Source organism: Thamnophis elegans, chromosome 3 (assembly GCF_009769535.1).
Source record: "Thamnophis elegans isolate rThaEle1 chromosome 3, rThaEle1.pri, whole genome shotgun sequence".
Classification (NCBI taxonomy): Eukaryota; Metazoa; Chordata; class Lepidosauria; order Squamata; family Colubridae; genus Thamnophis; species Thamnophis elegans.
The window spans coordinates 51,127,616-51,142,721 of NC_045543.1; the positions used below are offsets into that span (position 1 = coordinate 51,127,616).

The following is a 15,106-nucleotide window of genomic DNA, read 5'->3' on the forward strand; positions in this document are numbered from 1 at the left end:
CATCAATGCCCATTTCCAAATTTCTTCATAATTGAAGACTGGTATTTATTTTTAATTCACTATTTACAATATTGAAAACATTTTTAACTTTATCTTTTATCTCTGGATTATTCCAAGTTTGGTTTTGTGAGATCTATGTAAGACTATTATTTTACAAATAGTCTACTGTATAGCAATAGAACTTAGACTTATATACCACTTCACAGTACTTTATTGCCTTCTCTAAGTGGTTTACAGAGTCAGCATATTTCCCCCAACAATATGGACTCTCATTTTACTGGCTTTGGAAGGCTGAGTCAACCTTGAGCTGGTGAGAATGACTGCCAAATTGCTGGCAACTGGCAGTCAGCAGAAGTAGCCTTCATTACTATATTCTAACCACTGCGCCACCATGGCTCATAAGTATGTAAAACTTTTATTGCAAAGTTACTTTTTATACCAGCCGCTATACAAATTTTAGCATTGCCCTTTCAATTAAAGCTTAAGTCAGAAGATGCAAAACTAATTGGAGTAAAAGATCCCTCCATTCACATCTTAGATTCTCCTGTAAAAATGGAAAGCTAAAGACAAGAAGCCATTTTTTAAAGTAATTGTGATATGCTGTTGCAATTGATACTCAACTACAAAAGGGCTTTTTCTCTATATACAAACTTTAAAAAAACTATTAAAAAGAGAAGACTTTTTATCAGTAGAACAGCAGACATATATGCTGAGACAGGGATTAGAATGTGTATGGGACAGTGAAATTTTTTGGTTTGTTACAGCTTACATACAGGTAGTCTTTGCCTTATGACCACAAGTGGGATCAGAATTTTCGTTGCTAAGCAAGGTGTTTGTTCAGTGAACTATACCTGATTTCATGATCTTTTGTGTGTGTCACAGTTAAACAAATCACGTGGCCATTAAGCAAATCTGGCTTCCCCTGTGGATTTTGAAGTTGCTGGGAAGGCCACAAATGAACCCAGAACTCTGCATTCTTCATAAATACATAAATATTCCCAAATCCCAGTTAATTTGGAGGGAATGGGGATTTTGCAGTATCCTTCCCCTGCCATGCCCACCAATCCACACCCACAAAGCCAAGCAATGCCCACCAAGCAACACCTACAGAACTGGTAGTAAAAAAATTTGAATCCCACCACTGCTTCACGCATGCACTTGCTCCATCAAGAAAAGGACAGATATGGCAATCTTTTAAGGCTTCAGACTCAGCTTATTCCTTCTCATCTAGTTAACCATTATATACATATACTGCTCCAAATCCTGCACAACCTCTTGTAATTCAGTGCTGTTGTAACTTTGAATGGTTGTTAAAAGGAATGGTTGTAGATCAAGGACTACCTGTACTTTTACGGACCAGTTGAGATTTGGAGGGAGGAAACGAAATTAAGACAGCGTGCTTACCTACTACACTTTCTTTAAAAGTGCATTTCAGGTCTCTCTTTCATAATATGCCAATGCATCCAAAATGTTATTCAACAGAATGACTTCTCAGAGCACTCTGTTCCACCCCTGAGTTATTTAACAATGGAGCGAGAGAGAAAACTTCAGTTGCACAGCAGAATTCCTAGAACTAGTAGTCACTGCAATCCACACATCTCCAGTGTTGCAAATGGCCCTACACCTATTACATAAAATCCCCCTTCCCTACTGCATGCACTCTTATCTAACTTATCAAAAAAAAAGTCCAGGTCCTCACAGTGACATCAGTACAAGTCATGTCAGTGGAACTCAAGCTTCATTAAGCTTAAGATTGTGCCCCTTACCTATCATGACCAAACAATTCCAAGGACTACAAAAATTGTTTTTATTAACCATCAACTTTGATTCATAAGTTAATTTTTTATAGAAGTTGTAAGGGTGGATTCACATGACTAGTTTCTCCGATTGCTTAGTCAGCTGTGAAGAGAAGCATGTAGAACTCAGTCTTCTTCATAGCTCTAATGCACAGTTTACTCAAAGTCTTTACATGATAGTTCAGATGATAATACTATTTTCATATACTAATATTGTCTGCAATGGGTTTACCATGAAAGGGAGAAACTTCACGGCAAATTACAATGTTAAGAAATATTCATTTCCGCTTACTAAGGAAACGTGCTTTTAAAAAACTAAGCATAAATTGAACAAAACAGAATATTAAGGGGAGAAAGTAAACAGGATCATATTGAATATCTTTTTTTGCAATACTATACAAAAATAAGATTTCAGCATTATCCCTCTTCTGTGGAAGATGGAATAGTATGTTATCTTCAAACTCTTTTCAAGTTTTATCTTATGGAAAAAGTGGCAAGAGGGATATAGAAACTAAGGAATTCCTCTATGCACGGATAAATAAAACAGAAACAATCAACAAACTCTACCATAACTAAATACTACCAAATCAAAATTCTATTTTGGTTATAATTAGCATAATCTATCATAATTAGATATGGCTGTGACCATAGGTATTTCTTATTTGTGACCAAGGAAAGACTATATCTATAGCAAGTTTTGGGAAAGGGTTTTTATAATGAAAAATGTGCATATCCTTGCTGATGTAAACTTAGTACAAATAATGTGTGTATTTGCTCCATGGAGATTTGTGGATTAAAAAAGAACAAAAATTCTCTTGTATGCAGACCATCTAAGAAAACATTATGTATCCAGATGAATACAACAGATTATACCATAAAGCTTCAAACACTTGTTTGAAAGAACTGTCTTGTACTGAGTAATTTATATTCTACAATCTGGACCCTCTATGTTTGATTTTTCTTGTCAGGCACTGCAAGTGGAGGGTTGCATTTAATGGTACATAATCTTTCCCTTTCTCAAAAGGGAAATATTTTTATAGTTAAAACAGACAAGAGGACAAAAATCAAGTTAAGCAGCTGAATGCACTTGGCCATGTAAGTGCAGAATAAAAATGAGCATTGCTAAGGAGTTGATGGAACATAGCCCGTGTCAATAGGTTTAAGCTGCCTAGAAAATCATTAACTTTTTTATTTTTATTTTCTTTAAATTGGGGTTATTCTACTCACTATATATATGGGCAACTTATCCTAATGAATTCTGACATGCAAATGTACAATTGCAGACAAGGATTGTTATAATAACTATTGTATCAATTCAGCATGTTGGTATCTTTGTAAGCTTCCAATTAACTTTGATAGGGGAAATATAGGAACATGGTGGCTTAGTGGTTAAGACACTGAGCTTGTCGATCAGAAAGGTTGGCAGTTTGGCAGTTCAAATCCCTAGTGCTGCATAATGGAGTGAGCTCCCGTTACTTGTTCCAGCTTCTGCCAACCTAGCAGTTCGAAAGCATGGAGAAATGCAAGTAGAAAAATAGGAACCATCTTTGGTAGGAAGGTAACAGTGTTCCATGCACCTTTGGTGTTTAGTCATGCCGGCCACATGACCACGGAGACAGAGCTGGCTCTTCGGCTTTGAAATGGAGATGAGCACCGCCTCCTAGAGTCAGGAATGACTAGCACATATGTGCAAGGGAAACCTTTAACTTTACATATGCTGTATATATTTACACTAAATAACATCCCCCCCCCCACACACACAGTCTGTGGACCAGTGCTGGGCTATGCTATGCCTGAAACTGGGAACAAACTAAGCCACATCCGCAGGATGCAGACAACATGCAATGCCACGCCCCCTCTGGTCCATGGAAAAAACTTCTCTCCATGGAACCAGTCCCTGATGCCCAAAAGGTTGGAGGCCGCTGCATTAATACACATCAGTTTTCTAAGCTACAACTATTATGTGTAGTACCTATAAATGTAATAGAGCCAATTATAGGTAAGGAAGCTTCTGGTTGCTTTTCATTCAAATACTCAACCTTTTTTCCTCAAAACCTTGCCTGGTAGCATGTTTGACTAAAAACTTTTCTATTACACTTGCCTACATTAATCTCAGCAGTGTCATACTGCAAAAAAAAAGGGGTTGAAACTCATCTTTACACCAAAGCTCTTAAGTGGAATGTGACTAAATTAGGGAAATGTAGTTACATCTAATTTCACTTGTGAAAGCATTGCATTTGTACTACTTCCAATTCAAGACATAGTTAATACGAACAATGACCTTTGCTAATAAAAGATTCAAAACCAATGACTCAAAATTAAGATGTGTGAAAAAAAGGCAATGTCTGGATCTGTCTCATTTGTACATTTCTCTACTAATATTAGAACTTATTTTCAAGAATTGCTGCTTGGTTATAAGCTTATTGTGTTTGACAATTTGATAAGAAAAATATTACATTAGAGAAATTTTTCATTTTCTGAATTAATTTCATTAGGTATCTTTTAAAACTTTTGTCAATGGAATTGTCTTAGTTCTGAAAGTAAAGAGTTACTTCCTAGTATCCTAGTTGATATCATCTTCCACTAAAGCATTTGCATAATACCTCATTACATTCTTGCATTTTAGGAAACAAAACAAAACAAAACAAAACAAAACATGATGTTAGGGCTTCCAGTCTAGACAAGCTTGTTCGGTTTCAGAAGTTTATATCTGTAGGAAAAATATTTATTATAACAAATATATCTTTTACTATCAGCAGAAACTGGGAGCACAGCCTCAATAAAATCAACAATAAATACATTCTGCCAAACACCCCCCCTCACCATTTAATACTAAAAATCTGTAAATACCATTAAATTAAACTAAATTACAGGTATAACTTTCTACCAGATGAAGCTCCCCATGGAATTTCTCAGTGCTTAGAACAAGGACATTTTGATCTTTTTTAATTATGGCAGAATTAAGCCATTAATATCAACAGTTTGAGGAAACAACAGGGGAGGGCAGCATTTTACAAGATTATCTTATAACATTATCTGTTCTTGTTCCTGAACAAAACAAAACAAAATGTAAAAAAACATTGTTTACTCCACACAGTTCTTCAAGAGTCTCATATATACAGTTCTTCAAGGGCCCCATGTATACAAATAGGCATACTTATTTACAGACATTCTGATTAGAGATACTCTAATCAGATAGAGATACTCATCCTTGAATGGTTTGTTCCAAACCATTCAAAAAAGCCCCACATTCAAGATTCACATGTTAGTTTGAAATAAGAAGCAAAGACAAATATTTTTATGATTCACAAATGTATCAGTGGATCCACTGTTCAAACATTAAATGTTAGCAGCATACATTATTATGGAATAGAGAATAGATTTGTAGGTAAAGTATGGATAAAGATGTTATTATTTCCTATTAAAATGGCAAACCAATCCCCAGTGTTAGTACTGACTGCTTGTTATCATGAGATTTGTCTTATAGTCTTTTACACACATTTGCAAAAACACGTTTTAAGTTTAATTGATGTTTGGATCACAGCTGGGTTATCTGAAAAGGTTTACAAAGATATCTATATTTGAGGGAAAACTAATATTTCCCTTTTGGCAGTCCCCAGTCTAAACCATTTTGAAGACTTAATGTGGGTTATTGTATGGTGAAAATGGATTGCTGGCAACCAGGATTGGATCCTCCTACATTTTAAAAAAGGGAAAGTTTCTATTTCATCTACTTCCAAACAATACTTGAGTTTCATTTAAGTTGTTCAGGAACCCTTTTAACCCCACTAATTTTACAAAGATATGCAAACAGCTGCAAGAAAAGCAGTAGTCAACTGCTGTTTCCCCGAAGTCTTTTGATGCCCCAAATTAAGCACTTGGCTTTATTTTGGGGAAGGTCTTATTATTTTTGAAGTTCAGGAGACGGAGAGCATGATCACCTTAAGGCTGCTGCTGTGTTGCAATATTTTCATGGGGGGCTTATTTTGGGGGGAGGGCTTATCTGAGCGCATGTGCTCAAAAGCCCGATTGGACTTATTATTCAGGGAGGTCTTATTTTCAGGGAAACAGGGTATTCTTCTTCTTTGATGTTCCTTGAACTTTTTTGGGATACAACTTATGAACCTCTCATTTAAAGAGCTTGTCCATGGAAACTGTTAATTTCTTCACTGACCATGGATTAATATATAAAACAGGACAATTAACACTTACATGACCTATTTCAAATGTCCAAAGTGATTTTTCTAGACTATTTCACTGACTCTTACATGGTCTTCTGGGATAATGAGTATTGTCATTCCTATTGATTGCAAATGAAAACATAAGGTCTAAAAAAAGTTTACTAATGTTCACTTAACAGGCTCACATTTGAGGAAAGGTCTTAACTAGAGATTTTCCTGCTCAAATTCTTTTAAACAACATCAGGTTTATCAGTTCAAGGCTACAGTTACTTCTTTCCAAGTCAGTCACATTTAAGCAAATGAAGCTTACTTCTGAATATACACGCAGAAGATTATGCAATATATAATAAAATATATCATTTTGGAACTCATTGGAAGTAATGAAATTAAATGGATTCATTGGTAAACACATCTGCTTGATGTAAGTCACACCAAAATTAAGAGGACAGACTGGCAAAGAAACTACGATATCTGACTGCTTATTTTCAGACTTCTGCCTTCTTCAATATTATTCATCTTGGAAGATGTCATGCCCTTATTCTCCAGATTCTGGAGATTTTGGGAGTAGGCTGCTGAAACTAGCACTGCTTCAGTAGCATGCTACAGATGTTCAACAGCTGGAACTACTGCTGGAAATATCCCACCAATATAGCATTATTAGTGAGAGTCCGCTTTTAACATCCAAACACACGACCATTACCAGATGCACTGGCAAAGCTCTTAAGGCTAATGGATGTGAAAGAGATGTTAATTATTGTAAATTTAGACAACTTTGTAAATTTAGACCAACTTTTATTATCCTCCAAAAAGAAACAATTGGACATGATTTACACTGTTCTATCTTCTCCTGTCTAGAATAGCATGACGTGCCTTTCTAAGTAGTAAGTCACACAAGATCAGTGCTTTTTAAAAAAAAATCCAAGTGTAACTAATTATTCTTATATATGAATATAGTATGCAAGATGTCACTTCTAGAATAACTAGGGCAAAGCAATTACCTGCTGTATTACATGCAAAAGTCTTCCTTTATTCAACTTTTAAGATCACACTTGTTTGTGGTTATCAGAATGTAAACTTGAACCTGAAGCGTGCATTAAAAGGCATTTTCCACTTTATGTATTGACACTACTATCAGATCAGAGCAACACAATTCAATCCATCCATGTCCATGAGTGCAAAGACACGGTAAACTGCTATATTTCACGAAATGGAATTTATGCAAGTTGGAGAAAAGTTGGAGAAAGGCATCATGGAGCAAGCATTACCAATCACTGAAGATTTAAGATATAAAACCCAATTTATCACCAACTTTGTGGGTCGATTTGGGCAGACCTTCCTCACAGGGTTGTCATGCAGGCAAAGCAGAGATTACAAACACAATAAAAAACCACCTCATCATCATTAACTGTGAATACAGTAGGAAGGATAAAAGAATACAGTATTATGGATGTGTATAACCGTAAAGACAACTATGCCTCCCAGGAATTCAAGAAATGCTGAAGGATAAATAGTCTTTGCACCTTTCTACAGAGCAATTCTAGGTATGTTTAATCTCAGGTTAAGTTATTCTGGGAGCAGCTGGACCGAGTCTTGAGGAAACTAGTTCAGGTAGTTCAAAGTAGGCAAAAGAAGTCCTTTTAGGGAGCATGGCCGGGAAGAAAGAAAGAAAGAAAGAAAGAAAGAAAGAAAGAAAGAAAGAAGGAATGGGAGGGAGGAAGGAATGGGAGGGAGGGAGGGGGGAGGGGGGGAGAGAGAGGAGAGAGAGGAGAGAGAGAGAGAGAGAGAGAGAGGAGAGAGAGAGAGAGAGAGAGATATGGTTTCTCCAGATCTGAACCCATCTAACCAAGAACCTGCACACCACTTCCCAAACAGCAGCTTATCGCGGCAGGCACGCGAGGGTTTGCTCTCACCCTGCCTGTACGGTCCGGCTAAGCGGTGAGGAGAATTGTGCCACTCCTTTGCGTTCCCAGGATTGCTGATCAGGGGTGGGTCTCTCTCTCTCTCCCTCTCTCTCTGTGGTGTGTGTTCTGCTCTTCCTTCACCCCTCTCCCCATTTCGCAAGACAATACAAGCGAGCGCTCGATTTAGCGGCTATGCACGTAAGCCGTTACGCGGGGAGCGGCTATCTGGAGGCTCCAAAGCTTAGGGCGAAAAGAAACAAGCGCGCGTGTGCGGGACCTTCTCCGGGGCCAACCGGCCTGCTGCTCGACTGGAGTTGGGGACGAGGCGGGAGAATCAACGCGCGGCCACACACACACACACACGCACAGACAAGCACACAGACACGTGCCTCTAAGCTGGGGAGGGGGCTGTTCCTCCCAATCAAGCCGCCCACCTGTGTCCCGCCAAAGAGACCATGCACTTTGCTGCCCGGGCTAAGGCGCGCGCCCTCTTGCTCTCATCCCTATAGTTTGGGGGGGGGGGGGAATGGAACTTACCTGGCCCATTTTCCTCCCGCGGAGGGCCTCTTCTGCCGGCCCCCCCTTTGCCTTTCCGCGGTTTCCGCCTCTTCTCCGGACCCTCCAACGGCGAGGAAGAGGAGGCGGCGGCAACGCCGGCTGCCCCCTGCTCCTGGGTGGCTACTCTCCGCGATTCGTTCATGTCCAGCGCTGGTGGCGTCTCCAAAACTCCAATGCCCCCCCACACGCGCACACACAGAACGGGCAACGGCGAGAGAGCGAGCGAGGCAACGGCCGGAGAAGAGCTGAGAGAAAAGTTTCGTCTCCTCTTTCTCTCTCCGCTGTTCCGTTTTCACCCCCCCTCCGCTCTTCGCACAGCTGCCTTCAGCGCCCGCTGCTCTCCCTCGGTCCTCCTAGCTCCATATGCTGCAGCCTCGGAGAGCGCGAGCGAACGAGAACTCGGGGCAGGGAATTTCTGCCAGGTTCTCCCCCCTCCGCCTCTCTCCCCCTTCCGCGCAGGAAAGGTGTAAGTCCGCCCCCGGCACCCTCATACACTCAGGCACACGCTTGCCGGGGGACGGGAGAAGCCTAGGCAAACCCCCCCGGGGGGGGGCACGAGGGTGTGGGAATGTGGGCGGGTGGGGCGGAGCAGCCGCGAGGGAATCGCCAGTCGAGTCGGAGGGAGCCTAACAGAGGCCGCTTCTGCAAGGAGAGAGAGGACCGACCGCTCGTCCGGCCGCCCTCCGAGGGGGGGCTCCATCCAAACTTCCCCCTGAGAATAGGTGCTTTTTCAGGATCCAATCTGAGTTGGTCATCGGGACCGCAGGTTTGGTCTTCCGAGCTTTTGGATTCGTGCTGGAGCCCATCTTCAGGGGAACTTCTGCTACATAGATTCCAATAGAGCCATTATCCAACAATAGATCCACCATCCAATACGATAATGTTGCAGGATCCCATCTGGGTCCAGGGGACCGACCCAGATTGGATCCGACAACGTTATCCTGGGTCCCAGATGGGATCCTGTAACATTATCCTATTGGATGGTGGATCCTATTGGATGATGGATAATAGACTTTTTTGCTCAAGTCTTACATTCACTTTGCCCAAGCCAAGGATAATGGCGATGTATTCAATTAGACAGAGATGGAATGGACCTTGTGGGTCATCTAGTCCAAGTTTTGTTAGACTGGCAACAAACGAGGGAAGAAAACACGGAGGGATACCTCCCATGGAGCTTTCATCCTCCTGCACCCCTAAGAGGATATTTTTAAACAATGAGACATTTTCAGCTCTCGGGGTTGACCCCTGGCTGATGCATTTGCTACAGTTCCTTCTGCATAGACCTGAATTGTTAAAAGGCAGTCTGGAGCACACAAATACTAAAACAAAATTAAAGTACAAGGATGAGGTTTTGGACAGAAAAGTCCTAGATGCCCATCCTGCCCTCCCAGGTTGTGAAGTTGTCTGTTTGTTTCTTTTAAACTAAAAGCCTTTTGTCCTGTGGCACACAGGTTGCCCAAGAGAAGTAACTAGGCTGAGAAATGAAAGTTGATCCTTTCTTTTAAAGTTTGGACACCAACAATGACAGCTCCCGATCCAGATTCTTATTCCCCATAACTGATAGTTAATGATCCAGGAGATCCTGCCCCCTCTCCTTGGGAACAGAAAATGAGATTTGGCAAAGTGTTGCACCTGGCACCCCTTTTTTCTATTAGGTCAGCAGTTCAGATGATTTAATTTAGGGAAATCCTCAATCAATACACAGAATTGTACTAACAAGATTAACTCTCCAGTTTACACTGAGAAGTTTAATGGGTATTCTAATGATTTAATATATGAAAGGTGGATCAAAAACTTCCTTTGTTTTGAAATTCAGCTCTTTCCCAAATGGCAATCTGGCATTTTTCTATCTCTTAAATTCTGTCTTTGTAGTGGGAGAATGCCATTTAGCAGAATAATGGCAAAGGGAAGGCACAAATGTTCAGTATTTTATAATAGAGTAGGTAGCCATTTTCCTAAATGCCCCAATGTGTGCATAACATTGTCTCTTCCATACCTGTACCTACCTATCCTTGTTTTAGACATAACATTTCCATACACTCTGCAGAGATAACCTTTTCCCACTCTTGCAGCTTAGAATGTTATTATTTACCCAGTTACTGAAAAATGTATAATCCTTACTTTGAAAGAGTTCCCACTTTTCATTTGGAATACTTTGGTTCATAGCCATTCAGCTAATGCATGTACTTTATGTATGTACATTTGAGGGAAGTCTGATAACAACAGTTAATCCTTTGTTAATATAAATCTTTTTAGGATTTATAATGCCCTATACCTTTTAATGTGCAACATACAGTACCAGTGAATTTTATTGCCTTCTGCTACTAGGTAAGCAATAAATTACCAATAATCTCTTGCTTTCATATTTAGTATTTCTACCAAAGGCGGAAATACCTAGAGAAGGTGAAGGTGCAAATCCTCACATTTGTGAGCATTCATAAATGTGGCTTAGGAAGGGGTGGTTTCTGCTTTGCTTAATAAACCAGACTTATTAATGTTTATTTATAATGCATCATTATACATATAAGAAGAAAAGTCTATGGAATCCATGGGATTTTCTCAAATAATTATTTTTTTTAGCATGTCAGGTATGAAATGGCTCCACCTCTTTTAAAATTCGGACATCTGGGTTGCTTCTGGGTTTCAGAGTCCCTAGCCATAATAAAAAATATATATAAAATGATACCATACTTCCTCTAAAGCGAGCTATCATTTGAACATTTGAAAATAAATCAGCAAGTATCTCAGCTTGAAATAAGGGCAATGTGTCCATCTGTTTACTCACATACAGTATTCAGCCTGTTTACTCACAAAAATGTGCACACACATATAGAGAAAAACATGCATACATGCACGCACAGAACATGTGTACTGTATATATTGCTTTCTCATTATTTCTAGTAATTTGTATATTGCAGAAATAAAAATGTATAAAATATTTTGCTGCCAACAAAAGACAAGAAGTTTAATTGCATGAAACAAGCCCATGTAGTTAGTTTATATTTTGATGTGCTCTTCAAATCCAGATAATTGGGTTAATGTAATAAACCATGATTCAGTTAACCTTGGTTTGGTATGTTTTGCAATCACAATGCCACTTTACCTGAATAATTAAAAGTGAAAGAATTCCATAGCTCTTTTTTAAAAAGTGGATTTCAAAAAAAGCCTTAATCTGAATGTATTTGTAGAGTCAAATAGTTCCAAGCGCATATGAAAAGACTGAGTTGTATAGAATAAATCACAATTATCTGGATCATATAGTAAGCTAAGCCATAAAACATAAATTAACTCAGCTCACATTGTACAGTTATTATATCTGGGCTGCAAAAACCAGAAGCTAATAAGAGGGCAACAAAGAAATATTTACTGCCATCTAGTGTTCAACCAGATTTTTGCTGCCAAGATATGGTAGTTGCAAATATTGGGGCTTAGTAGAAAGAGGAAAAGCTTTATAGATTTCTATTCTATAAAAAAGTTGTGATGGAAAGGTTAAATCATCTATTTGAGGCATTTTAAATCTATCTTCAAGCACATATACTTTTACAATCCTATTTTCCATCTGAAAACTATGGATTAGCAAACTGTCCAACACAATAAGAAGTAGAGGAGAGGGTTATAGACAGGTAGATAGGAATAAGTCTGTGTTTGTCTGCGGTCCCCAAGATTGTTGTGTCTGAAAGATCCCAAGATGTATTTAATCTGTTTTGATAAAACAGAATAAAGGGAAAGTATAATTAGAAATTAATTGATGTGATAAAAAGTTCCTTACTCATTATGGGGAATTGGAAAGTGCCAGGTACACTGAATTTTTGCTACCATCTAGAAAAAAATTAGCACGTGATATTAATTACTACTATATTGCAAAAAGCCCATGCATACTTGTAATTTAAGCTGCTCCTATCTTCTGCTCATGCTGGCTTGATTTTGAGCCAGCTTAAAAATGCTTGTGTGGTCTGAGATATTTTGGCAATGTGGACAGAGATTACGATGCCCACTGGACAATTCCCCTTCTCCCATCTTTGCCGAATTTCCTCTGGGTGGGTCTTCCTGATCATATAAAGGTAGTCCTGAATTTACAACCACAATTGAACCCAAAATTTATGTTGCTAAGCGAGACAGTTGTTATGAGTTTTGTCCCATTTTACAACCATTCTTGCGTAACATGCTTGTTCAGTGAATCTCACTTCCCCATTGACTTTGCTTGTCATAAGGTCACAAAAGATGATGAAAAGACTCCAGGGCACTGCAACCGTCATAAATATGAATCAGTTGCCAAGCGCCTGAATTTTGATCAAGTGACCATGGGGATGCTGCGATGGTCATAAGTGTGTATAACAGTCATAACTCAATTTTTCAGTGCTGTTATAACTTTGAATCATCACTAACCGAATTGTTGTAAGTTGAGGACTACCTGTATACAAATGTCTATCCATTTGTGCAGACATCCCCCCAACACAAAGTTAATGCACATATAAAAGTCACAGTATCAAAATGCATATACATGGAGATAAAACTACATTATTATTATGACTGCATTTGATTTTTCATCCATTTTTCAATGAGACTGCTATAATGGTGAAGTCAGTATAATTGTTGGTAAAAAGTTGCTAGTTGAAAATTCAGCAGAATTCTTAAAATACTATATGTCTTTCTGAGCATCCTGTTTCTCCTTTGATTGATTGATTGCTTTTTAATGAGGGTAGTTAAACTACTATTTCCCCAGCCACCTGAGATAGAAGGGTTGGGCCCTTCAGTCACTTTGAGTGTCAGCTGGGGATTAATACAGATGTTGTTCTTCAAGGCAGCCCTTCAGAAACAGTTCTGCCAATGGGGCAACCAGGCAGGGCAGACTTAGTGTCTCTGGTAGGAGAAGTCTTTTTAAGAAAGATGGGCTAAGAGAATCTTGTTTTGATCCAGCAGAGTATTTCTTCTTTTCTTAAGCAAGAGAGCCCACTGGGGATCATTTTAAGAAGGAAGATTTTCAATGTTGTTTTCAAGGGCTGTTCGCTTTTTTAAAAAGCGAATGGAAGCTCATCTGGCAGTGCTCAATTTATGACCACAAATAAAACTAGAATCTCCATTGCTAAGCAGAACGATTGTTAATTGAGTTACATTTCCAATGTTTTTTTTTTGCTGCAGTTCTTAAGACAATCATGTGGCCGTTAAGTGAATCCAGCTTCCCCAGCTGACTTTGTGTGCTGGAAGCCAGTTGGGAAGGTTACAAATGGTGATCACAGGATAAATACATTCCAGTTGCTAAGTGCCCAAATTTTGATTAGTGACCGTACAGATGCTTGCATGGTCATAAGTACAAGGACCAGTTGTAAGTCACTTCTCTCAGTGCTATTGTAATTTTGAATTGTTCATAAATTAATTTTTACTATCTGTGTATCATGGACAGACATTTCAAGGGCAAACCAACCATCCCAAAAGCTCTTTTTTCCAATGCAGATGGTGATGGAAATAAATAAAAGTGTTCCAATTTGGGGCAATGTAGGAAAAGTCCAGGGCTAACTTTCATATGGCTTTGAAGATCTATAGTGTTGCACGACAGGACAGAAGGCATAAATAAAGTAACTGCAGCTAAAAAAAAGAGGTACCAGAGGTATAGGATGATAGAATGTCACAAAGTAGGAAATACTCAGTTTCAAATATGCGCATTAGTTCATGGCTGACATACAAAAATACTTTTAAAAGTTGCTTAAAGACCAAAAATCACATATGTATTTTAAATAAACTAGGTGATTAATGGACATGTGCAGCCTTCCTATCCAAGCAACATTGCTTTTTATGTGCTCAGCAATCCTTGAGTAACAAACCCCAAAGAAACATTTTTAGATTTCAGACAAAGCTGCAGTTAAAAAAAAAGGCATCTATAGTGTTGCACGACAGGACAGAAGGCATAAATAAAGTAACTGCAAAGTAATAAAGTTACCAGGAAATATGGCAATTTCCTGCTGTTTGGTAAGTGGATAAGGACTAATTCTTAGAAGTCTCTTAAATTATTCATACTGTATTCCAAGATTGCTTAATTATGTTTTAGAACTTCAAATTAACAATGAAATCCCTCTTCATAGTGTGGCATAGTGAAGATGATCATGGCTCAGAGTTAGTTCCTCTAATATTTGAATAATACAAAGATTCGCCGACTCTCCTGTTAATCAGGATTGCATCTCATTCTGAACCTTGTAAGCACTGATAGTATGATGGCAGTTGTTTGCAGTACACTCAGAAGGAGCAATGAATGAATTAATCAGAACCCCATATTTGCTTGCAACAAACAAAGATAACCCCCCCCCCAAAAAAACCCTCTTTAAAGCAGGTTCAAATGATTTTGCTAAACAATTGTCACAGCTTTGACATAATATTCTTGAATATGTGGCATTGAAATAGTGTGACATACTCTTCACATACACTTCAAGATCCTTGAAGCACGGTTCAAAGAAATCTAAGATTTGCTAAGAAAACATCAAGCTTCTTATATGAGATGCAGTATCTCTCAATTTCCTTAAGAGGTCAGTGCTCAGCAAGCAGCAGACATTATTTTCACCATCCTGCCTTTCTTTATATTGCATAAACCTAATTTTAAAGTAGATCTGGTGTGAGGATTTTCATAGTTAAAATCTGCCACAAGCTCAGTATATGTACAAATGTTAAAGATAAATATTTG

General features: G+C 38.8%; 1 protein-coding gene across 4 annotated transcripts in view; it reads right to left on the minus strand.

The window, feature by feature from the left end:
• The window catches only part of NRG1 (neuregulin 1), a 162,685-nt gene extending 153,733 nt beyond the window's left edge, over positions 1–8,952 (minus strand). For 3 of the 4 annotated variants that reach the window (XM_032214217.1, XM_032214216.1, XM_032214214.1), the window contains exon 1: positions 8,416–8,952. In XM_032214217.1, the coding sequence (XP_032070108.1) occupies positions 8,416–8,578 (163 nt within the window). In that variant the 5' untranslated portion in view covers positions 8,579–8,952. The remainder of the gene's footprint in view (positions 1–8,415) is intronic. The other variant, XM_032214215.1, reaches the window with a different exon arrangement.
• Positions 8,953–15,106: the final 6,154 nt, after the last annotated feature.